This window comes from Arthrobotrys flagrans (genome assembly GCF_004000055.1).
Source record: "Arthrobotrys flagrans strain CBS H-5679 chromosome Unknown unitig_8, whole genome shotgun sequence".
Taxonomy (NCBI): Eukaryota; Fungi; Ascomycota; class Orbiliomycetes; order Orbiliales; family Orbiliaceae; genus Arthrobotrys; species Arthrobotrys flagrans.
Genome location: NW_027137553.1, coordinates 2,523,199 through 2,547,961, shown reverse-complemented (window position 1 = coordinate 2,547,961; position 24,763 = coordinate 2,523,199). Strand labels below are relative to the sequence as shown.

The following is a 24,763-nucleotide window of genomic DNA, read 5'->3' as shown; positions in this document are numbered from 1 at the left end:
GATGGGAACACTATCAATTAACGAATCTGGCTCAGTCCCGGAGAACAGCTTGAGCCAGAGGCGACCGAACTTTGACGAAGGGACTAAATGGTGCTAGTCAAACATTTAAAACGCCTGGCGGCACAATCGTCCGCTTGGAATATCCGGTAGACCTGGTTAGCCTGACAGACGGATTATAAATTTTTATAGTGAATCCTGTTTCTCACTACGGTTTCCTCCGGCCTCCGTATGCACTTGGTAACATTCCAGATTCTGCGAGATGCGGGCTGGGCGATGGCGCAAAGTTAACACTCGACGGCTCGGGTTGCGGATGGGTGGATCGTAGGCTCGTCTTGCTTGTACTAGCGTTCACGGAATCGGGCTTGCACTTGAGAGGTTATAGGCTAAGCCAAGCTAAGCCTCACTTGACAATAGTTTATCGACAGAGTAGGTAGTATACAGCAGAGCAGAGCCCCAACAGACTTGTGCTGTTTCTAACCGTTGAATTGAATCTTCATTCTGTTGCATTGTCGAGGTTTCCCAATTGCATTAACTCGAGTCGGACCACCAAGACAGGTCGTAATGCTGGTGCTAGTTTGTGTCGTGTGTTTGACACACCACAACACATTCCCATGTCCTAAATTTAGAACTCTACATAGAGAGCCGTTGGACCCACCTCGACGAGTTCGAAATTCCATCCCGCCGTCGGATATATAAGCCACTAAACTCCTACGTGCTTGCCCAGGTACTCAAATATTTGCACTTGGTTCTCACCAGGGGGTAGAGCACGGGGGCATGATGTGGAAATCGATGTCGAGATTGTGGTGAGCATGTTGTACCACCAGGTCTCTCCACACGCATGCTGACGACAGGATCAGGGTACTTGCAGAACGAATGCTCTCTTGAATCGGATCCAACGTGGGTTCTATTTTTATCCGCAGGTTAGTTAGCTTCTGAGCTACCCCGGGCTCTCTTCCCTTGCTCTGATCTTCCCTTGCTCTTCCGTGCCACAAGCACAGATGCCCGTTCGTTTCAGGCCTAGAAACATCCGTCACCTGATATTATATCGAATATTCTTCGATTGTTCGACACCTAGCTACTGATGGCTATAGCCAATCGGTAGCTATGCGCAGGTATATACATGTACCTGTACATCATCATGACCTATAGGGGATTCGACTCTTTCAATTCAATCCAGTGGCCGAAAGCGGGGTGGCATCAGCCGGAGAGAATCTAAATCCGTCCAATGCAATTGAATGCTTATATATCAGGTTATATTGTAATATTATAATCATTCTCAATTAACTATCACAGACTCCGACTCGATGGAACTCTATATCGGTGACCCCAATTAACAAGCTCTTAACAAGAGCTTGGGCCACCGTTGGCACACGGATGCATCGCGGCGATATCAACTCGCGCAGTTGAGCCGGTTAACCAGCGACCCCGCTCACAGCATGCAGCTGTCGACCGCTAGCTTATGCAGGAACCCTTCCGGCACGAGTAGCTTGCCAAAACATCCATGCTTATTTATAGCTAATCGCATCGTTTCTAATAATACTGTGCCCCCGCGTGTGTTTGTCGATTTGGTATGCACGACAATGAGCTCTGAATGGCTTAAACCGCAGATGCATCGAATCGAATGCATCGCAACCCCAAACTCTTGTCCCTCATCGATCATGAACAGCTGAATATGAATTACATGTTACATACACATCGATATCCCGGACTATTATGCGATCGCTTCAGTGAAAATAGAGCACCGTAACTCCATTGATCCTTTCAAGTCGCCTAATGAAATACATATCCGGCGGTCTTGTATGCCAAATAAGGATAATAATATCGGGGTTATCGTAACCATTCACCTCCGACGCTGCCCGAGAGAGTGTTCTTTGCAGCTTTCTTCGCTGCTTGCATTTCTTTCTTCCGTTGCTTCTTCGTAGGCCGAGTCTCACTACATTCACCGGGTGTTGCTTCTCCGCCCAGCTTCGCACTTTCAGCTGGTTGGGGTGAATCCGTCGCGGTCTCAACTGCCGTACCGTTATTATCACCAACTTCGGCTTTTCGCTTCACTGGCGCTTTTTGAGATATAGTCGTTTTTGCCACTTCTTTCGGAGTTGATTTTGGAACGCCACCGCCTTCCACGACATCAATTACGCCTCTAAACGATTGTCTCTTCATCTTCGCTTGTATCATCACCGCTCTGGGCCCATTTGCGATCGCCTCCCTTCCTTTCTCTTGGTTCAAACCCCATAATGTTGCTAAGTTGATGACGTCGAATGGTGCCCGACAAAGCATCGCCTTTCTTGCTTCTGAACTTATGACTATTCCCTTCCCCTTTGTTGCCCTAGTTAGTGCAGCCGCATTTGAAAGTAGGTTTCTTCGAGCGTTGCTTTCGTTTACTGATGCTGAATACGTAATTTCAAAACGAATACCGCGTGATATAGCCTGGCCGAGGACTTTGTATTTGAAATGGTATGGATGGCGTATTGATAAGTCCAGGGATATCAAGTCGCATTCGAGGCTGGTGCAAGCTTGGAGGAGAAGTTTTTCGTCTGTGGGACGGACGGCGACGATGTCAAAGTTGTTTGATAGCGAGGTCTAGTATTTTTTTAGTTTCTAAACTATGACTGTGATTGATAAAATTAGGTTCGTACCAATCCATAGTTCTGCGAAGGGTCGTCTAAAATGATCGTAACGCGCCGAAGAAAGCGGATGCTGGGGTGATCTGGGAACGGATTCTCAGGTATCAGATTGGCGATGCCGGCCTTGTTGTAGATTTCGTAAGCCTTGTATTCCGTGATCGCGGTATTCTAAATGATAACAGGTGCGTATACTATCTTTGATGGAATTTTCCCCGCAATGGTCTGGTTGAGTGCGACTACATTATATCCCACTATCACCAGCGTTAGCGATCATGAGTAACCAGTTTAAGAACGATTCACGCACGCTCATCAAGAAAGGCAACCGTCCTGGCCAGCTCAGGGTCATCTTTCGACGTCCACGGGATGTTCAAGTCGTAGAACATCACTGATTGTGTATTCGTATAACCGTATCTTCATCGTCGGTTGGAGATGTTTCTGCGTCACCACATGTTGTTTGCTCGGATGTGATTTTCGCGTGGTGGTTTTATGCGGCTTAAAAAGATTTTTCTTGTCGCCTAAAAAAATTCTAGCTAGCATTTGCAACCTTCGATTCTTTAACATCGGTCCTTCGAACAATCCACCACCATGCCGTCCCAGTTAAAGCGACTACGAGAGTCGCTCAAGAATGCGGGTGTCATCGGACAGCCCCAGAAGTCGAAGAAGGCGAAAAAGCGTGCGCGACAGAATAAAAGCGGCAATGATGCTCGACTTTCGAGAGAAGCGGCGCTCGAGAGTATTCGAGAGGAGTTCAATCCGTTCGAAATCAAGAAGACAAAGGAGAAGTTTAGTGTCGCTGGTGGAAGGAAAGTTAAGGGAACTATCGGGAAACCATCAGTTAGCAAGCAGATCGGAGAGGAGAACGTATGTTATCTCGCGATGCTGAATGCCAGCTGGGGTGGAGGCTAATTATGGTATCTACAGCGTCGCAAAACATTGCTAGTAGAAATGCAACAGCGGAATAAAGTCGGTGGTATCATAGATCGAAGATTCGGCGAGAATGACCCGACGATGAACCCTGAAGACAAAATGCTAGAGCGGTTTACGAGGGAACAGCAAAAGAAGTCGTACAAAGGCGATATATTCAACCTCGAGGATGACGATGAAGTTCTTACGCACTACGGTCAATCATTGGGATCCCTACCGAATGCCGATTTACGGGAAGATATGGGTGGAAGCGACGACGACCTTTTGCGGCCTGCAAAGAGAGCACATCCGTTGGATGTTGAGCTTCAGTCGGATGAAGATGATGAGGGTGGCCCGCCTAAGAAAAAATCTAAGGCCGAGGTCATGAAGGAGGTCATCATGAAATCGAAGTACCATAAATACGAAAGGCAAAAAGAGAAGGAGGCAGACGAGGACTTGAGAGAAGAACTCGATGCTGAGCTGGGCGATATTAGGGCTCTATTGGCGGGTATACCTGTGCGCCCGCCTCCCAAACCAGCGGTTACAGATGCCGGGGCGGATGAGTCGCTCCACGCGGACAGAGCCGCACAAATCAACAGCGGATTGAATGTGGACTCTAAGTACGATGCTGCCGTACGGGAGATGACATACGATAAGCGTTCGAAACCCGCGGATAGGACAAAGTCCGCTGAAGAGCTAGCAGAAGACAGGGCGAAGCAACTGCAAAAGCTAGAAAGAAGCAGACAGAAGCGTATGCGAGGCGAAGAAAGCAGTGATGAAGAACTAGAGGAAGAAGAGGAAGTTCCTAGCGATGATGAGTTCAGATTAGGAAAGGGAATCAGGCTAGCCGCCGATGAAAAGGAGTTCGTGCATGGGGATTCAGACAGTGAGGAGGAAAGCTCGGAATCCGAGGAAGAGAGCGACGAGGGGGAAGAAGTAGGGGAAGAGAATACCGAGGACTCTAGTTCTCGGCCCTCTAGGCGTCGTGATTTAGATAACGACGATGCTTATTCGGATGACTACCAATCTGACGAGGACCCGGACGCTCTCGCCAGCGACGAAGAGGCATCGGGGTCTGAAGATGAAGGAGAGGAAAAGGATGGCCTGATGGAATCTGAAGATGAATCGCCAGCCTCAAAACCAACAGATGACGGGAAAGCAGTCGTCAATGGCGAACCGTCTCTCCCTTTCACATTCCCATGCCCTCAAACACACCAGGAGTTTCTCAAGGTCACATCCAAATACAAGGTTGAAGATCTACCAACAATTGTGAAGCGTATCCGTGTTTTGCATCATCCCTCTCTTGCGGCTGGCAATAAGGAGAAGCTTTCGGTAAGTACCATGCTTTGGTGCCGTATATTTCGTATCGGTCCTAACAAGAATTATAGCATTTCATGCTGGTGATTTTCGACAATATTATTTATCTTGCCGATTTACCGTCTCTCCCACCTATGGATGTTCTAGACATCCTGCTTCGACATCTTCACAGTCTTTCAAAGGAATTTCCACAGGCTTCTGCCACAAGGTTTAGAGAATATCTTCAGAAATTCTTTGATAGGATTGGCCAGCAAAAGAAGACAAAGCGCTCAGATCTAGTCATCCTCACCGCACTTAGTATCATATACCCAACATCTGATCACTTTCACATCGTCGTAACACCGGCTATGTTGGTGGTTGCAAGATGGCTAGGCTCCAATGCTCCAACTGATATAGAGAAGCTAGTTCATGGTTGCTATATGGTCACATTGTGTCTCCAGGTAGGCTCTATAATATCCGGATTCTGAATTCGAAAGCAAACTCTAACGATATGATAGTACCAACGGCTGTCGAAACGAGTGATACCAGAGGTACTCAATTTTGTCTACCAATCACTACTAGCACTTTCGCCTACACCCCTTGCTAAAGTCCCAGCTGGTTTCCCAGTACATGGGGTTGAGAACGTCGCCAAGCTTAGAATATCGAGCTCATCGAAAGATAAATTTGAACTAGGGAGGCTCAAATTCAAGGAGGCATTATATCCGGACTTGGTATCTAACGTCGCCGCCCTTCAAATTACTCTCGCCTACGCATTCACACAGCAACTTCTTGCATTTGCGAAGTTGTACTCTTCGAAGACAGCGTTGCTAGAACTTACCAAACCTGCAACCTGTCTATTATCTCACTATACCTCTTCAGCATGCATAAAATCCCTTCCAAAAGCCTTCGCAGCCTACATCAAAGAGACGGCTCTCCCAGAACTCGAGCGCATAAGGTCTCACTCGCAGAAATTTCGCCGTCCCCTTGAACTCCACCACCATCGGCCCCTTCCCATACCATCTAACTATCCTAAGTTTGACGAGGATTACTCGCTGGATAGACATAAGGGCTCATATGACGCAGACCGTGACCGCAAGGAGCTAAGCAAGCTCAAGGCGGAACATAAGAAGGAGAGGAAGGGCGCGATGAGAGAACTGAGGAAGGACTCGCAGTTCATTGCAAGGGAGAAACTGAAGGAGAGGAAGGTTGCAGACCAAGAGTATCATGACAAAATGAAGAGGATTGTGAATATGATTCAGAACGAGGAAGGTGCTGCATCGAATGCATATGAGAGAGAGAGGGCGGGAAAGAAGAAATCGAGAAAGTAAGGATTCTAGTATAGCAATGAAGCCACCGAGAAGTTGTAAGATAGAGTATCAATATTATTAACAGCTAATATATACCTATTTGCTCATCGAAGCATATATCGTTGGAAGCAGGCTGGTGACTTGTATTCAAAGTAGCAGGTTACAAAACTGAAAAGTAGCTTACCCTGAATTTGCCGTCATGCTTGTGTTGCCGGCTTTAACCACGCCTAGACAACCAAAAGTTATTCTCGCCATCCAGCATCTCCATTCAATTCAATTCGCACCCGACATGTCGGACACCTCGATACCGCCTGGTCTGAATGATCAATACACCCATCACCTCGCCTCTCTCATCGGTAAAGAACTTGGCCGTGATCCAAATGAATACCTCGCCCGCAATATAATACAAATCGCGAAGGGCCAACCTGGTCCTAAATCCTTCGTCGCAGCGTGCAGCGCGTTTGGCCGGTACCGCGATGAATTCCTTCACGAAGTTTTCCAGGAAGTCAAAAGGCGTAACGAGGAAGGGGGCTCTGGTACACAGGATGGATCTGGGAAAGGCAATTTTACGAAACCTGAGAGGTTGGAGCGACAGGCTGAGCTTCCTGGTGGGTTATTACTTTCGGCTTCAACAAGGAATCGAGATTCAGGCGACCATGATGGGAAGAGGGAGTCTAGATTGGGGCTTGACAGGAAGAGGATAAAGTTGGACTTCAAAGTCGACGGAGAAGACGATGAGACGCAGGCTGATACCGGGAAACCAGGTTCAGGTTCAAGTCTAGACTCGAGGAAGCCAAAGCAACAATCAGCGCAATCGGATGATCGCACTCGAGAGGCCGATGGAGACAAATTTGAGTTCAAGAAACCGTCATTACCGACACAGAGGCACCCCGTCCAACGTCGAATGGAAACGCCATCACATGGAGGCGGGCTTTCGAAGGAAGCTGCTGAGAGACTGGCGGCCTACCGTGGGCGAAGAGATCGAGAACGTGGCGGCCAAGATGACGGGCGCGGTGATAGGCGACCTCAATACGGCGACCGGGATCATGGTGGGAATAGAGATCGTGGCCGATATGATGACCGCGATCAAAGGAGGCGGGATGACGACCGTGATGGATACAGAAGCCGAGAAGATTTTGGAAGCCGGAGGTATGACTCTACGCCACTTCGACAAGATCGCTTTGCAGGAGGTCGTGCGACAACCTCGCGCACATCACGGTATCCTGCTGCTACACCGCGTACTACTGCCGCGATTCGAGATTCCGATGAAGGGTTATATGATTCTCAAGACACCCAAGCGATGGACCGCGATTGGTACGCAGGCGATGAAATGGGCCATACTTTCGGAGACGAATCCCATAATCCCTTTGGATCTCTGGAAAACTCATGGGCGGATCAACAACGGGAGGCCGCGCTGGCAGAACGGAAAACCGGCAAACGAATGTCTGCCAGAGCTCAGCAAAAGCAAAAGGATGTAGATGCATGGGAAACCAACCGAATGTTGACTTCTGGTGTGGCTCAAAGGGCTGATATTGGGATGGACGAACTGGACGATGAGGAAGAGACTCGAGTTCACATTCTAGTACATGATATTCGGCCGCCATTTTTGGATGGGAAAACAATTTTCACGAAACAGTTAGATCCAGTTCCTGCAGTTCGGGACTCCCAAAGCGACATGGCGATTTTCAGTAAAAAAGGCTCTACTTTAGTCAGGGAACGAAGGCAACAGCGAGAAAGGGCGAAACAGGCCCAGGAGGCTACGAACCTTGCTGGTACCAATCTTGGAAACGTGTTGGGCATCAAAGACGAAGAAGGCGATAGTGCGCTTGGAGCTGCGGAGCCACAGAAAGCAAGCGAAGGACCTGACCAAGGAGACGTCCGGGTGGAGAACAAATTCGCCGACCACTTGAAGAAGAGTGAAGGTGCTAGCGAGTTTAGTCGAAGCCGAACTCTGAGAGAGCAGCGAGAATACCTACCGGCATTTGCAGTTCGAGAAGAACTTCTGAGAGTTATCAGGGATAATCAGGTCATCATCGTGATTGGTGAGACAGGTTCTGGGAAGACTACGCAGTTAACACAATTCTTATATGAAGATGGCTATGGAAAACTCGGAATGATTGGATGTACCCAGCCTCGCCGTGTCGCCGCAATGAGTGTGGCCAAGCGTGTTAGCGAAGAGATGGAAGTTAAACTCGGGAGCACTGTTGGATACGCTATCCGTTTTGAAGATTGCACCAGTAACGAAACGGTAATCAAATGTAAGTCTTCAATCCTTTTGAACCCTGTAGTCCTTCGCATTTGCTAAATTTGGCCTAGATATGACGGATGGTGTCCTGCTTCGAGAGTCTCTCGTCGATCCGAGCCTGGAGAAATACTCCTGCATCATTATGGACGAAGCTCACGAGCGCGCATTGAATACTGATGTTTTGATGGGGTTAATAAAGAAGATTCTTGCGAGGCGGAGAGACATGAAGTTGATTGTCACCTCTGCTACCATGAACGCAGAACGCTTCTCTCGATTCTTCGGCGGAGCGCCAGAATATACAATTCCTGGAAGAACCTTCCCTGTCGATGTTCTCTGGTCGAAATCGCCTTGTGAAGATTATGTGGAAGCCGCTGTGAAACAAGTTCTGTCAATTCATCTTGGACAGGGTGCCGGCGACATCTTAGTTTTCATGACCGGTCAAGAGGACATCGAAGCCACTTGTGATGTCATCGCGGAACGTCTGTCACAGCTCAACGATCCACCAAAGCTTGCGATTCTCCCCATTTACAGTCAGATGCCTGCAGACTTGCAAGCAAAGATTTTTGAGAAAGCTGAAGGTGGTGCGAGGAAAGTAATTGTTGCTACCAACATTGCAGAAACGAGTTTGACAGGTATGTTTATCTTCACATAAATTCCCATTCCTGGCAATAATGCTAACGCTAGTTTTTTTATAGTGGACGGTATCATGTATGTCGTCGATGCGGGTTACTCCAAACTCAAAGTCTATAATCCACGTATGGGTATGGATACTCTACAGATCACACCAATATCTCAAGCCAACGCTGGGCAAAGATCCGGACGCGCTGGTCGAACAGGTCCAGGTAAAGCATATCGCTTGTACACCGAGCAAGCATTCTCAAACGAGATGTACATCCAAACCATCCCGGAAATCCAACGGACAAACCTCAGTAACACTGTTCTCCTGTTGAAGTCCCTCGGGGTGCAAGATTTGCTAGAGTTCGATTTCATGGATCCGCCTCCGCAAGATACGATGACGACAAGTTTGTTCGACTTGTGGGCATTGGGCGCTCTGGACAACATTGGGGAATTAACATCCTTAGGAAAGTCAATGGCTAGTTTCCCTATGGAACCAGCACTTTCGAAGCTGCTGATTATGTCGGTTGAGTACGGCTGCAGCGAAGAAATGCTCACCATAATTTCTATGCTTTCTGTCCCCAGCGTGTTCTATCGTCCCAAAGAACGACAGGAAGAATCCGATGCCGCCCGCGAAAAGTTCTTTGTTCCTGAATCCGACCATTTAACGCTTCTCCACGTCTACCAACAATGGAAAGCGAACGGCTTCTCAGACGGCTGGTGTATCAAGCACTTCCTCCATCCAAAAGCTCTTCGTCGGGCTCGAGAAATTAGACAACAGCTCTATGATATCATGAAGTTCCAGAAGATGGAGCTACAAACCTGTGGTACTGATTGGGATATCGCGCGCAAGTGTATCTGCTCCGGATACTTTGCCCAAGCAGCGAAAGTTAAAGGTATCGGAGAGTATATTAACCTTCGTACCAGTGTAACTGTCCAATTACATCCCACATCTGCCCTCTACGGATTAGGCTTCCTACCGGACTACGTGGTATACCACGAGCTTATCCTCACCTCGAAAGAATACATGTCAACCGTCACAGCTGTAGACCCGCATTGGCTTGCAGAACTTGGAGGTGTCTTTTATAGTGTCAAAGAAAAGGGATATTCGGCGAAAGATAGGAGAGTGACGGAGAATGAGATCAATAGAAAGATGGAGATTGAAGCGAAGATCGCAGAGGATAGACAGAAGGCTGAGGCGGCTAAAGCGGCAGCAAGGGAAGCGCCGGTGAAGAGGGCGTCAACGGGGATTAATCCGGCCGTCAAGCGGCTGGCGACGCAGCAGGGGGCAGTTAAGAGGCCGACGACGCCTATGGCTAGGAGGAGGGCGTTTTAGTGTGTGTATTGTATAATAATAATTGGGAGATAGGGTTTATAGGGTAGGGGATATAGATTACTTGCATACTCGGGATATGACTCGTTTAGATCGTGTGACACATATGCACCCACGCGCTGGTTTTGGAATTCACGCTCTGCATTTATGTACCACTATATACTGTCATTTTAGATATAAATCTTACGTCACGCACTGCACGATCAAGCTAATTCACGAGGGAAAAAACAAAGCTTCTTCGATTTCTATACACTGTAAAAACCTAATCGAAAGAAAACCTCATTCCTTTCCATGCAAAAGTAAAAAAAAAAAGTATGATGAAGCATATCTTTTTTTTTCCATCGGGCGTTCCATTTGGGAGAGAAACAGACAGACTGTAGAAGTGTGGTTTGGTGAGTGTGTAAGAGTGTGAGAGAGACGTGAGTAGGTGGGAGTATTAAACAAAAAAAGTAAAATCGATTTTCCAAACGCCATTTCGATATAATATATAATAGTAATTGTGGAAAAAAAGGTTGTCTGGGAGGGGAAAAGACGGGAGGAGGAAGAGGAGTAGGAGTGAGGTAAAAAAGTATGACGTGATTGGTGATATCTGGGTTATCGTAACTTGTCCCTTCTTTTTTTTCTTTTTGCTTTCTATTTTATATCCTTGAGCTCTCGATTGATCCTCTTCCACTGCATTGAGTATCCATCTCTTCATATTCCTAGCCCATCCCTTTAGCCATTCATTTCTCTGTTTCCGTCCGGGTGGTCGTATAACCAAGTCGATGAGGAAGGTCGGTTCGGGGAAAAAACGGAATCCAATCGTAGACAAAGCCCGCCGATGCTACTGATAAAAAGGAAAGAAGAAGAATAAAAGAAGGAGGTTTTCGGATAGGAAGTCGTAAAAAAAGGTTGGAAAAAAGCTCATGCAATTCAACAGTTGAAAAACTAAATAGAAAGAAAGACAAAAGGTAAAAACTAAACTAACAGCACGGAATCGCTAGTAAAGTTTCTTGTCCAATCTTTTTCTATTCAGATGTTGGATGGGTAGAGCATTATCCTAAGGGTGGCGCCGAATGAGCTGGGAGGGAGGTTGTTTCTGAATTTCGACCTGACGACGCCGTTGTTGCCGTGTGGCCTTGTGATCTTGCCCCAAATGACACGGATCTTAGAGCCTCGGACTGTCTTCTTGGAGCGGTAGACATATGCTACTCGCTTTCCGAGGTAGAATTGAGCATCTTCGGTGGAGTCAACGCCCTCTATTTGTTCATAAAACACACGTATTAGCCATTCCTGTCTCTCCCACAATTTCGAGATTCGCCAGATTCGAGGGATTCGGAGTTGTACCAATCTTGATGAGAGAGGTGTTTGGGTCGGTATTGCGCTTCCCCCTCTGGTAGGACAGGTGCTTTCCCCTAACGATGAGAAGTCGAAGTTTTAGCTGTAGTTCTTTCATAATTGCCTCCATCATGACTGTTCGCCGGGTTCCAATATCGCCATTTTCCTCGTCGGTAATTTTTTCTTCTCACTTCCACCGCCATCGCATTACGCTGCTCATGTCGCCATAGGAGATAAGGTTGCTTACTTAACGTATACTATCAAGAAAGCAAGGTTGTTAGCTGCCGTTCCATCTTCCTTTCCAATCCCCAAAAATTGCGGTATACGTACATCTGTGGGGGCTTCCGGACGACATTGTGAATAGTGTTAATACGAAGGAGATTCGTGAAGAGAGGGGTATTTGTCGGCTGGTGTCGGGTTGTCGATGGGGATTTGGTGATGCTGTTGGATAGAGTTGAAGTTCGCAGCCAAAATGCCGATATTCACACTCTCCAATTAGGCTGGCACAGCAGCTCTAACCCGTTCTGGAATAGGTCTGGGTTGGAGCCCTAACACCCAATGTCTGCTGTAATAGGAAGGTTTCAAAATGACAAACGAGTTGCACAACGACAAGCGCAACACAGAGAAAATTACAACAAGGCAAACGCAAAGTTCCTTTCAACCCCTCATTCCTTCGACATGGGAATCCCAGCATATGCATCTTCGACTCCTCATGACAGGCATCTTACCAATCCGATCCAGATCCCCGAATATGCCGGCCAAGTCATCTCACAGCTGTTTCTACATCGTTTCTTAAAGACACACACCCCTTGCCTTATCAATAAAACTAACGCAGTTTCTAGATTCTGATTTCCTCTTGTGATAGATGTTTTTTTTTTTTTCCTTGTACATACATATAAAACACAATTGCTGGCGCACCATAACTGGGTGTAATAAAGTAGAAACGTCTGTCGTGGTTCCAAGGTTCTTTTTTTGGTTCTTTCTTTCTCGGTTCTTTTTTTTCTCCCCCTTTCTTTTTTTGTAGTCGGTAACGAAACACGGGGATTGCTCAAGGTCGACGAGGCGCTCACATGTGAGAGGGGTTGATTCCTCGCGGCAAGCTAGCCGGTCAACCCGAGATTATTATAGAGCAGATGATCGCGCACTGTAGGCCGGCGACGCTCTCGTATACGCAAAGCAAGAAAAACAGTGAAGCTTTAAGAAGATGAAAACCGATAAAAATATTTGGGGAAAAACTTGAAATAGTAATGCATGGAAGTACTGAATGTTAGTTGCTATAGCGTAGCATCAGAACCGGCCACCGTAACGTAAGTAACGTATAAAATGATTAAGTGTCGAATGGGTAGTAGCATGCATGCAAAAGCAAGAAAATTGCAAAAGATTTCCTCCTATAGCCCATAAAGCCGTATAAAACCGATATTACCGTGGTAAAAAGTGCGTAGAGAACTGTACAAGATGAAAAGAATTAAGGGTATGCTAAAACAAGAGACCAGCACGAAAGCCTGAGCCCAAAAATAAACCATCCAATAGTCGTAAAATCAAATTCGCAAATGGGAAAGAAAGTATCAAGTCCACAGAAAGAACGAACGTTAACACCACTTCTCCGCTACAACGCCTACTCCTTATCTCGCTCACTCCAAAGTTAAAAACGGGCTGCCTTCCGTAGTAATACAATCTGCTTATGAGCACGTCGCTTCGTTATTATCGTCGTTGTTTTCAATTTATTCTGAATAACCGTATTGTGGTGGTCGTGATTGCTCAAAATGCAGTGTGTGCAATATAAGAAGACGCAGGTGGCAATGAAAGATACTGTTTGTGAACTCGAAAACAAAACTGCATAAAGACTGAGGATAGGCTGGTCACGACGAGGCATCGGAATCAGAGCCGCTACCGTCGTCGTCGCTGTTGTCACTGGCATCCTCGGGCTGTGGTTGAGGTTTTGTCAATGCATCCCGATATGATTGGCCGAGGTAGCCGGCTAACATGCGTTTCTGGGGAAGATGTTAGAATTTATGCATAGGGTACAAGGATATTCCTTTATTAGTTATGGAGGGAGTTAGTGCTTACCTTCTGGGATTCAGTCATCGAGCCGACCCACGCAGAATCAAAGCCGTATTTTATTAGGTGCTTGGTGACCTCGGCGTCTATGACATAAATGAGGTCAGAATCACCCCTATGAAGGAGAGAAATAATGTGACACGAACCTTCGAATTTAATAAGTGCCTCAGGGGTAAAACCAGGCGACCTTGGGTTGCTAATATGTAAAATGTTAGTGATAAAAAAGGCAGAAGCAGATCATGAAAGGGGGTCTAACCTCTCGTCTTTGGCCTTGTACATCTTCTTCAAGTCCTTCAGCTCAGACATCAGACTTGACTTGAGCGATTTCATTTCCGAACGGACTTGGGCTTTAACGATTTCCTTTATCTCGGCACTCATGAGCTGTTTCCCTTCCTTAGACCTTGATGGGGGTCTGGATTTTTCTTCCTCCTCCTCGTCGATCTTGAAAGCAGTAATACCGCGAGTGTTTGCCCTTGTCATCGCCTGGAGTGTCTCAACACTAAGCTTAATGGCCTTGACATCTTCGATGAGCTTATCTATTCTTTCGGCTTGATCGTCTAATGTATCCTGTATCGAATCGTCGGTGGCAGTTTGGTGACTATGTTGACAGTTCAGACCCCGTACTTCATGCATATATTCATACATGAAATGTAATCGAATTGGATGGAGAAGGGGCGGAAGGGGGGTTGGATTGATTTGGGGGCGAAAGAGGGGAAGAATAAGATTGTACCGTACCTGTCGACTCGGTCTCTCACAGAATTTACGTCGTCTACAATGCAATCGGTATTTTCAAGAACTCTGGCAACTTTATCACCAGTACGGCCGGATTGCTGCTCAAGCAGACTAAGCTTATCTTGAATCAACCCTTGCTTCTCGACCACATCTAGGATTGAGAAATGTTGTTGCGAAAGGTTGGTTTGGATGCGCGCGATAGAGGACAGAATCTGTCGGAAAACTCTGTCACCGCCCGGGGGGGGAGGGCCACCATTGGAGCCTGACGACGATGCAGCTGGAGTCGGTGGGCTTGTGTTCCCAAAGTCTATATTCGGACCAGCCGCAGACATTGACATGCTTCTCTTGAATGCCTTGGGGCTTGGAGGTCCATACTTCGGCGGACTTCCATTGGATGTACCTCCTCCATATGGATACATGTTGTGATATGAAGATGGCATGGAGCCTGGAGTTGGAGGATACGGACCAAGATAGTCCAAATGAGAAAATTGATCAGAATCGGAAATAGCAGAGTAGTCGGAGTAATCGTAAAAGGATGTTTGAGGCATCGATGTTAAAGGCGATTGAATAGAGGGTGGGATGCCAATAGGGTTTGTGGACGAGGCCATAACCCGGCTAGGCGGATTATGCGATCAAGCAGTCCGTCTATCTAATCCTTCCTTAGATCTCTTCTTCTTCCTTTACAAATATATGCAAAGAAGAATTCTAGTCGGAAAAGAATGATGGGGGTTGTCGGGAACCAACACAGTTTATAAGTGAAAGAGGAGGTCCTCGAAGGAGTTCTTCTTGTTGGATAATGCGTAGAGAGAACTCTGGGGTGGGATGCAGGTGGAATATAATGTATGTAAGTATAGGCTAGTATATGATACTAGTATACCGTAGAAACCGTGGGATGTCAATAGGTATTATAATTAAAAGAAACCCCTCAGCAGGCGAGTTACAATTGAATTGGCTGTAACTTACCTGGCAGGCCCGGTATATATTATATCGTCGAATTGGGGTTATCCGAGGCAAGATACCCAAAGGCAAAGCGAAGCTAGGCAGGATGTGGAGTACCAGGCTTCCTGATCTATTAGGGAAAATACAGTGATGTAATAATTGCTGTCAATTTCCTTTACAACTGTCACCAGTCAGTCGCCTGAGAAGGCAGAAAGTTGAGCTTTCATTCGAGGAGGAATTAATTGGGAGACGAGACATGATCACGCGGAATGCAGACACTACTTATTTAATTGTCACATAGAAAACCCCCAAACGTTCTCTATTGTTTGAAAGAGAGGAAAGGGCGGGTAGGAGAGAGGGAATAGTAGACCCAGTAGACTAAAGGCGGAGTCGAATCAGAGTGGGACGACCCTTGATCGATTTGAGGAGTTCGCCAACTGTGATAGGGTCACGATGCGGCCGGACCTGCCATCGTTCAAAGCATCGAGGCAATACCTGCAGGCCACGAAGTGTTGTGCTATTGGCCAATTCGAGCAACATCGCTCCGTCCCGTAGCCCACGCCAGCGCATCTGGGTATTCGAGGGTATCTTGTTGTAGATGTACTTTTTTGAGGTTGAGGATATGCTAGTGGGATGAGTACCAGTACCGGGGAATACCTGTTTGGGCAGTTCGCGCAGCGCTGGCTGGTCTATCCAGTACCAGACTTGCCTGTCAGGCAGGACACATATATCAATCAATCAGTCACTGCACTGCAACTAGCAATATAAAGTCGGTATCAATCACATCCTGAACATACATACGCACGTACATGACATCCAGGTCCCTCCCGCTCTGTACAGTGGCATTGCATTGGAACGTTGCGCAATCAACTGGGAGATCTGGACCACGGAGTCGCAAATGTCGGGTGCCCTCTCTGAACAGCACTCGCCACGATATTGGAACCCCTTTTAATAGCTTCGTTTCCTGTAGCTACCTCCAAGCGGCTTGGATATTACTCAATTGCTCAATCGGAGTGTATCACTGGGTGGACACCGATTGAGCTAAGCTGCCTGAGCTGCTAGCAGCTATGTCTACTAGCGGGTGCATGTTCTCGCCTCGTATTGAAGCTTGATCCAGCCTGCTCACAAGCCTGCCCATAAGCCTGCTTTCCCTGATCTCCACATATGATATCCAAATTAATATATACGGCACATACATATTATCGGGGTATACACACGGTACGTACCTCGGCGAGCCATCCAGGCTAACACCGAGGTGGCCAAAGACCATCGGTCACGATCACGATTATGCACTGCACAATCGAATTAGGTTATAAAAGGCCGTAGACGGCATCCATCGGGCGCGCGTGCCAAACGTTCACGGGTCAAAGTGCCTCGAAAGTGTTCGAGGGCTTGCAATCTGTCTGGGGAATATGTAAGTGCAGGCTGACGCGCATGAGAAACAACAGCCAGCAGCCAACCGACAGCAGCTTCCTCGAATGTAAGAACAGCGCAGCGCACGGTTTTAAGTCTTTGCAGTTTTCCAATGCATCTTGCTCATATTTAAATTGGAAATTCGGACGAGTTCACCAAGATCCCCCGTCCGTCTGTCTGGAGCTCTCCCCCACGTATGTCTTCCTGCCTATCGCAACCGGTGCTAGTGTTCTTTGAGACCCACGTCCCGTGCTTGAACTGTCCCCTGGTTGGTTTACGACTGATCTCGTGTCCCTAGAGCTCAAGACGCCATTGCATTTGATTTATCGGTGAAAGAAGTTGGGTGAGCTGTTCGATTCGCCGACGCCGTGAAGCTTTTTCGAGACTATAGCTCCATTTAATAACCCGAGATTTATCGATGACTGAGATAGAGATCTTATCAAATAAAACCTGAACACCCAGGCCAGGCACAGTCTTTCGCCTTTTTTCTCCCTCTCAACCTTTGGTGGTTCTCAGGGTAATTGGCCATCTTCCGGGTAAATTTGCAAATCGAACGGAGCGTCCTCGGAGATGCACCCTGGTCCGCTTATCGATAAGTAAGCCCCAGCACCCCTCAACAATGGACTTAGGTGACCGGTTTTAACTGTTCTTCGCACCGCCGCCGATGAATAATAGAGAGTAGCCCTGAGTAATCATTCTCCCTAATAGCTTCTCCTATCAATGCCCCCCAAATACCCAAATAGTCCAGTGCGCTACAGTAACGTTGAATTTTGAATCTTGCATAGCCAGGCATAGGCATGGCGGGGCAATACTAATTAATTTGGAGGCGGCAGCCCATACCGACCCACCAGCATTTGGTCCTAACGACGACGTCAGACTTCATCTTCTTTCGCAAGCCGTCCAACTCCGCCCGAAGTCGTCGTGGGAGAGCTGGGTTGATCGAATCGATATTAGACCTGTTTCGTAAGCTGGATCTTGTAGGATTAGTGAACATTACCTAACTTGACCTCAGAACGGCCGTAATGGGTGTACCGCGAAAGATGTTAATATAAGATGCAAAACCCGCAAGCAAATGCCCCAATGGTCGACCGAACCACCGATTAGATCTCTCCTCATCCAGCGGATATAGATATTTACTCTATCTACACATTCTAAAAGATCCGGTGGGAGCGACTAACCCACAAGGAAGCTATAAACCGGCAGCATCCCTTTGAAGTCTTTGTGGCGGTTCGGCTCCGTTTAATCAAGCAGAAATCAAACCCCACCAGTAGCTGGCTGGCAGCTTATCCGGTATGTGGTAAAGCGGGCAGGGCCTTTAGTAAACTCGCCCCTCCAAGCCCAGGCTTACACTTGCTTGCTACATCGAGATTTCCCCAATCCCAAATTAATCCCAAGTGCCCAACCGCCTAAAATATATTTCTCCGTCACTCCCCTCTCGAGCTCATCGACAACCTCCTCCCCTTTCTTCTTCTTCTCTCCAGCTAGTTTATGACGGTTCTCAGGTACCAATTGCCAGTTCTTCGTCCAAGTCACCTCCGCCAAATCCGAATCTGATAGCTAAGCCCGTCACCTAGTTCCTGGCTACCAGGTAGTGGGGTATCAACGCACTTCTCGCAGGAAGTTACGCGAGATCGGTCAGAGACGCCTGTACAACAACAGTGCTAATTTCACCAACCATCCTATTCTAACGTCCATCCGTCGCACAAAATAACCATGTCAGCATCAGTTATCCCAGCCGGCGCAGGCGACACCGGGTAAGCAGCTTGCCCAGATTCCCATAAACTCCTTTATTTGGAGAAATGTGAATGCTCTTGTCTGTTTTAATTTTTCCGGATGTTGGCGAGGTCGAGTCGACGCCGCCGTAGCTATCGCCACTGGTTAGACCGAGTGTTATTTTTCGTGAAGCCGAGATGTTGGGTTGCGCTGCCGCTTGCTGCTTGCCACTTTCTCTTTTGTGTAGCGCGTGGGGTTGAACGTTTTGGCTAACGTCGTAATTTTGTTTTTCGGAATGGATATAGCTCCGCGGAGCTCAAGGAACATACGACCATTGTCGTCTTGGGTGCTTCCGGTGACCTTGCGAAGAAGAAAACTGTAGGTTGACCTGTGATGCAATGAACAGTTAGTACGTAAAACGTCGACTAATGAAATGCGCGAAAACAATAGTTTCCAGCTCTCTTCGGCCTGGCAAGCTTCACCCACTGATTAGTTAAAGCTAGTATAGTAAACTAATATATATGATAGCACCGAAATAACTATCTCCCCAAAGATTGCAAAATCGTTGGCTATGCCCGAACGAAGATGGACCATGAAGAGTTCATCAAGCGAGTCAAGTCCAATATCAAGACTCCTACCAAGCCTATCGAGGAGCAACTCGTTACATTCGTGGAGAAGTGTATTTATGTTTCTGGCCAGTATGATCAGGACGAATCTTTCCAGAACCTTGAGAACACACTTCAAAAGATCGAAGCTGGTCGACCGAGCAACCACCGCATCTTCTACATGGCCTTGCCTCCTAGCGTCTTTATCAGCGTTTCTCATCACTTGAAGAAAAACAACTACCCTAAGAATGGTATTGTTAGATTGATTGTAAGAGAAATATTCTTTCCGTCGTCTTGCGTGTATAAATTAGGGTATCCCGATCTAACTTCTGGCGAAGGTCGAGAAACCGTTTGGTAAGGACTTGGAAAGCTCCCGCAAGCTGCAAAAGGCCCTCGAACCCGACTGGACGGAGGAAGAAATTTACCGTATTGATCATTATCTCGGAAAGGAGATGGTCAAGAACCTGTTGATTCTCAGGTTCGGTAATGAATTCTTTGGAGCAACTTGGAATAGACATCACATTAGCAATGTGCAGGTAAGAATTTATGAAACCCGAGCGTCTAGGCGAATGGGAAGGTAACGAAGTATGATATAGATCACATTCAAGGAGCCATTCGGTACTGAGGGCCGTGGAGGCTACTTTGATGAATTCGGTATCATCCGTGATGTCATGCAGAACCGTAAGTCATCGGGTACAACAATCCATACAACATGCAATAATTTTTAACGGAACTATGATAGATTTGATCCAGCTCTTGACCATAATCGCCATGGAGCGTCCACTCTCATTCTCTGCTGAGGACATTCGAGACGAAAAGGTCCGTGTTCTTCGAGCCATGCCACAGATCGCCACCGAGAACGTCATCATCGGTCAATACGGCAAGTCTGAGGATGGATCTAAGCCTGCTTATTTGGACGATGACACCGTTCCTAAGGGGAGCAGATGTCCAACTTTCTGCGCTGTCGCCATGTTCATCAAGAACGAGCGATGGGATGGAGTTCCATTCATCTTGAAGGCCGGCAAGGGTGAGTTACAACCGAATTCAAAGCACTACATTGCATAGAAAACATACTGATAAGGATTAAATTTTAGCCCTCAATGAGCAGAAAGCTGAGATTCGCATCCAGTTCAAGGATGTCACCAGCGGTATCTTTAAGGACATTCCCCGAAACGAGCTTGTTATCCGAGTTCAGCCCGACGAGGCCGTTTATATCAAGATGAACTCGAAGCTGCCAGGCTTGAGCACTCAGACGGTTCTAACCGACTTGGACCTCACCTACAAGCGCCGCTTCAGCGACTTGAAGATCCCAGAGGCCTACGAGTCCCTCATTCTTGATGCCATCAAGGGTGACCACTCCAACTTTGTTCGTGATGATGAGCTCGATGCCAGCTGGAGAATATTCTCGCCTCTTCTGCACTACTTGGATGAGAACCCTGAAGTTGTTCCCATGTCGTACCCATACGGTAAGAAAAGACCAGTTATTCTTTTCGAGGTTCCCCCATAGATGCTAATATTTCTTGATACACAGGTTCCCGTGGGCCACCAGTTTTGGATGACTTCACCTCGTCCTATGGCTACAAGTTCAACGACCAAGTTGGGTACCAATGGCCAGTTCAGAGCACTGAGCTCCCACACAAGCTCTAAGCTGGTTCCAATTTGAGATTTAACTATCGCTCCTTGTTAATGTATGAAAGGGAGAAAACATCTGCTTGTGTACAACGCATGTCGGGTCTGCCATGAGATAAAGATATGGATTTTTCACTACGGCATTCTCCGCCTCGGGTGTTTCATTCTACGAAAAGTACGGTTCTCTTTTATTGATTATGAAAAAAATGGTGGGAAAAGGAAATAGCGATGTGTCTCCCTCGCATCAAGGCGATGCCTATTGTTTCTTTTTTTCTACACCAGCTGTTTCTTACTACTAGGTTCCAAGTTCGCTTTTTCTTTACTTGTTTACTGAATATTGATTTGTATCTTATCAAATGCAAACGACAACCCCAATAAATGAACCAAACATGGATCAAATATTCATCCCATTCCTTCCCATCTCATCCACTTCCTTCCAGGGGTGCTCTTTAGAGCCCTCAGGCGTCAAGCGGATGCAAGGAGCCACGTCCGCGTAGTACAAATCCCGTAATCCGACCGCAAATCTCGGTACCAAAGCAGGTACTGTGCAGATGAAGATACATCCAAGGCAGATAAGCTTGCGAGCTTTGGTGTGTGCCCACTAAATTTGGAAATGGTAGATCGAATTTCGCTTGGCCGAACAAGCATGCAAGCACGCATTCGATAAGCAAGTTCTGACCTTTAACCAGCTATCTGATGCGGGTAGTTAGCTGCTCCCCTGAAGCTGTGGATAAAATGACATAAGGAAAGGGTGGGTCTGCCGCTGCCCGCGCTGCCCGTTCGCTCAACATTTTCTATGGTGTCCTCTTCCCGAAAGGAAAGAGAACGAACGGCTTTTTCTTATATCAACCGGAAACCCTTTAAATTAAGGAAACCACCATAAAACTCGCCCGCGTGAGTTTTAACGTTTTTCTTCGACTTCTTCTCTTAGTGTATATACTTCGAAGCTACGACTGTATACCTCGACCGACACCCCGCCACGGCCGTTTTCCTTTCCTTCCTTCGTTTGATTCTCGGGTTTCCGTAGGCTGGATGAGCTCTAATGGCCTCAGCAACATGGGTGGGAACGCCGTCGATACGCGGGTCCAGCAACGCTGCGCGCATGGCGTTGCTGACGGTCTGTTTGGCGGGAGTACAGTACGTAGTTTGAAAGAACCCTGGGTGATGACATACATGGGGATGTATGCTGATATTTTATATTCACAACGATAGGTTTACATGGGGAATTGAAATGGCTTGTATGTTTTTTCAGTCCTTATCTCCAGCAGCTATCGACAGGCAGCTATCTGGAGGCCACGAACTTACGTCACAACTATTTAATCTCACGGCTAACAAAAAAACCTACGACAATGGAAATACAGATTGTACGCCATACCTACTCTCCCTCGGGGTTTCAAAAAGCAAGACGTCGCTGGTATGGATCGCTGGACCGTTATCAGGGTTGATTACCCAGCCGATAGTGGGGGCTATGGCGGATAGATCGCGATTAAAGTGGGGCCGTCGGAGACCATTTATGATCGCAGGGACGGCTATGGTGTTTTTGAGTCTGTTGGTGTTGGGGTGGACGTCGGAGATTGTGGGATTGTTTGTGAGAGATGACGAGGATCGGGTGGGTTCTCCCCGTACTATCTTTTGTAGTAGTTGGACGATTCGCGCTAATGTATGACTTTTGGGTGGTATTAGCATAAAAATGCGACGGTGGTCGTGGCGGTATTGTCGATTTATGTGCTTGATTTTGCGGTCAATGCTGGTAGGTGCTCCCGGGGGTTCTGAAGGTGTATAAAGAACGAGACTGAGATGAATGGATTCAGTACAGGCGAGCTGTAGGGCGATTATAGTGGATACGTTATCAATACGGCGGCAGCAGCAAGGGAGCGCTTGGGGTATGATTCTATGAACTTTCAAAGGTGAGAGAGTTATGCTTACGAAAGTTTATTATAGCAAGTCGTATGATTGCCACCGGTAACGTGATCAGTTATCTTGCGTATGTTTACCCCCCCTTTGCTCTGTTTGGCCTGAAGCTAACTGGGTGTGAAGTGGTTCCATAGATTTGGTTGGTATATTCGGGCACTGGTTCCTAGGAAATACTCAATTCAAGAAACTTTGCCTTATATCCTCTATAATCCTTGGTGGGACAGTCGGCCTTACATCGTGGGCTGTTACTGAAAGAGTATTACTATCGAGGAGGTCAGTATATCTATTCATATCATGGAATATCACTTGCTAACTAACCGGCTTCTAGAGAATCCGATACCGAAGGAGGCATCTTCCACATCTTCGTAGTAATTTACCAAACCCTCTTCAGTCTCCCCAACCGTATCCGCGCAATTTGTTTCATCCAATACTTCGCCTGGCTCGGCTGGTTCCCCTTCCTCTTCTTCTCCAGCACCTGGGTCGGTGAAGTCTACCAAAGATACGATCAAACAAAACAACCAAAAGAAGACGACGGCCGACCTAAAGATGCCGTTGCGGATATAGCAAGAGTAGGAAGTATGGCACTCGTACTATTTGCAATAGTGTCGTTGTTGGGATCTATTACCCTCCCCTGGGTGGTAAAATCTCCTCCATCTGACACGGGGCATAAAAGACGACCACCGAAGATCGCATTTATCACGAGGGTTTTGAAGGCTATTAAGCCGTTCAAGCCGTCGCTTACTATGGCGTGGATGGTGTCACATATTATCTTTGCGGTTGCGATGTCTTTGGCTATATTCGCAGATTCTCTGAAATCCGCGACAGTGCTTGTCGTTTTGTGTGGAATGTATGGCATCTACACTCTCACATATTTTCAACGATAGAAAACTAACGGTGGCGATTACTAGACCATGGGCAATAACCTGCTGGGCACCCTTCGCCATGCTGGGCGAAGAAATAAACCGTATAAGCCACGGCTCCGATGCAGACCGACTAATGAGCCAATCCGGCGAAGTATACAACCGTCTCCAGCAGCTCGCCGAAGAAGAAGCGGATGCGGACCACGAAGAACGACAACGGCTAAATAAAGAAAACGACGGTTCTAGCTCCGACGAGGAGGATAGCAATGAGCTTGATATTGGCCGTACTAGTCGGGGTGGGAGTAACACCCATACCCCACGTCGCTCGGACATAGAATCTGGAAACTTAAACCTACGAATCCCACCGCGCAGTCCCGGAGGCGGTAGCAGCGGTGGTAGCGACGACGGTACAATGTCGCCAACGCTTCATATCGTCCAAACACCGGAATTACAAACCGAGGAAGCTCAGAATTCATCGACGGGGGAACTTGCGGGTATATATCTTGGTATATTAAATTTATTCATCACGCTCCCGCAGTTCGTAGGGAGTTTTGTCAGTTTCGTTGTCTTTGCCATCTTGGAGCCTGGGAAGAGTCCGGAACTTGCTGAAGGAGGGGATCAGGTACCGCAGGAGCCGAAGAAGGGGGTTAATGCTATTGCGGTTACGATGTTGATCGGTGGTCTCGGGAGTATTGTGGCCGCGTGGCGGACCTGGAAGTTACCGCAGGTTAGATAAGTATATATTCTTTCAAGGTAATATGTTTTTTTTCTTTCAAGGCTTATGTATTTTTCAATATGCAAATGAAGATTTTTGATATTTTCTTTTTTAAATATACGATTTAGCGGACAGCGCTGTTCTGTGTAATGTAGGATGGGGGGGGGGGTTTTTTTCCTGACCTGGGCTTCATAGATTTGGGTTTCTTTTGTTACCTTGTATCCGTACAAATTACCTACTTCTCATCAATATCTTTTAATCTGGATATTTCCCTTCTTTGGATATATATGTTTCCTTCTTCCGTTTATATCTACTCAAGGTCAAAATCAATCTTCAAAGCCTCATATCAAACAACAGAGCTAGTCGTAAATGTGATCCATTATCGCGTACACCGATGGGGTAAAAAGAACAGTGTAACCAACGAGACCGAGTGCAGCTGCTTAATTACAATGTTCATAATAATAATGATAAAAGATCAAAAGTACATTAGTATTTTTTGTTTTCGTTCCAAAAAGTCAACAAAGGGCTGCGTATACGTCGTTTTT

At 47.0% G+C, this 24,763-nt stretch overlaps 6 protein-coding genes across 6 annotated transcripts; 3 read left to right on the top strand and 3 right to left on the bottom strand.

Annotated features, from left to right (window-relative positions):
- Positions 1-1,827: 1,827 nt before the first annotated feature.
- Positions 1,828-3,007, bottom strand: DFL_007260 (uncharacterized protein; the record flags this gene model as incomplete). Its single annotated transcript, XM_067636815.1, has 4 exons — positions 1,828-2,580; positions 2,637-2,747; positions 2,817-2,875; positions 2,929-3,007. 4 exons carry the CDS (start codon positions 3,005-3,007, stop codon positions 1,828-1,830), a joined length of 1,002 nt encoding a protein of 333 aa, XP_067488392.1.
- A 202-nt stretch (positions 3,008-3,209) lies between these two features.
- On the top strand, positions 3,210-10,326 carry DFL_007259 (uncharacterized protein; the record flags this gene model as incomplete). Its single annotated transcript, XM_067636813.1, has 7 exons — positions 3,210-3,485; positions 3,546-4,859; positions 4,916-5,284; positions 5,342-6,147; positions 6,362-8,388; positions 8,447-9,007; positions 9,071-10,326. The coding sequence occupies 7 exons, from the start codon at positions 3,210-3,212 to the stop codon at positions 10,324-10,326; spliced, it is 6,609 nt and encodes a 2,202-aa protein (XP_067488391.1).
- A 1,008-nt stretch (positions 10,327-11,334) lies between these two features.
- Positions 11,335-11,995, bottom strand: DFL_007258 (60S ribosomal protein eL33; the record flags this gene model as incomplete). The annotated part of the gene is made up of 4 exons (XM_067636812.1): positions 11,335-11,561; positions 11,650-11,717; positions 11,888-11,897; positions 11,971-11,995. 4 exons carry the CDS (start codon positions 11,993-11,995, stop codon positions 11,335-11,337), a joined length of 330 nt encoding a protein of 109 aa, XP_067488390.1.
- Positions 11,996-13,499: 1,504 nt separating this feature from the next.
- Positions 13,500-15,038, bottom strand: DFL_007257 (uncharacterized protein; the record flags this gene model as incomplete). Its single annotated transcript, XM_067636811.1, has 5 exons — positions 13,500-13,631; positions 13,708-13,784; positions 13,845-13,894; positions 13,955-14,296; positions 14,434-15,038. 5 exons carry the CDS (start codon positions 15,036-15,038, stop codon positions 13,500-13,502), a joined length of 1,206 nt encoding a protein of 401 aa, XP_067488389.1.
- Positions 15,039-18,495: 3,457 nt separating this feature from the next.
- Positions 18,496-20,747, top strand: DFL_007256 (uncharacterized protein; the record flags this gene model as incomplete). Its single annotated transcript, XM_067636810.1, has 9 exons — positions 18,496-18,536; positions 18,801-18,873; positions 18,946-18,966; positions 19,024-19,368; positions 19,439-19,636; positions 19,697-19,781; positions 19,843-20,127; positions 20,195-20,566; positions 20,632-20,747. The coding sequence occupies 9 exons, from the start codon at positions 18,496-18,498 to the stop codon at positions 20,745-20,747; spliced, it is 1,536 nt and encodes a 511-aa protein (XP_067488388.1).
- Positions 20,748-21,771: 1,024 nt separating this feature from the next.
- Positions 21,772-24,239, top strand: DFL_007255 (uncharacterized protein; the record flags this gene model as incomplete). The annotated part of the gene is made up of 8 exons (XM_067636809.1): positions 21,772-21,866; positions 21,942-22,338; positions 22,413-22,479; positions 22,541-22,612; positions 22,671-22,713; positions 22,767-22,916; positions 22,972-23,490; positions 23,552-24,239. The coding sequence occupies 8 exons, from the start codon at positions 21,772-21,774 to the stop codon at positions 24,237-24,239; spliced, it is 2,031 nt and encodes a 676-aa protein (XP_067488387.1).
- Positions 24,240-24,763: the final 524 nt, after the last annotated feature.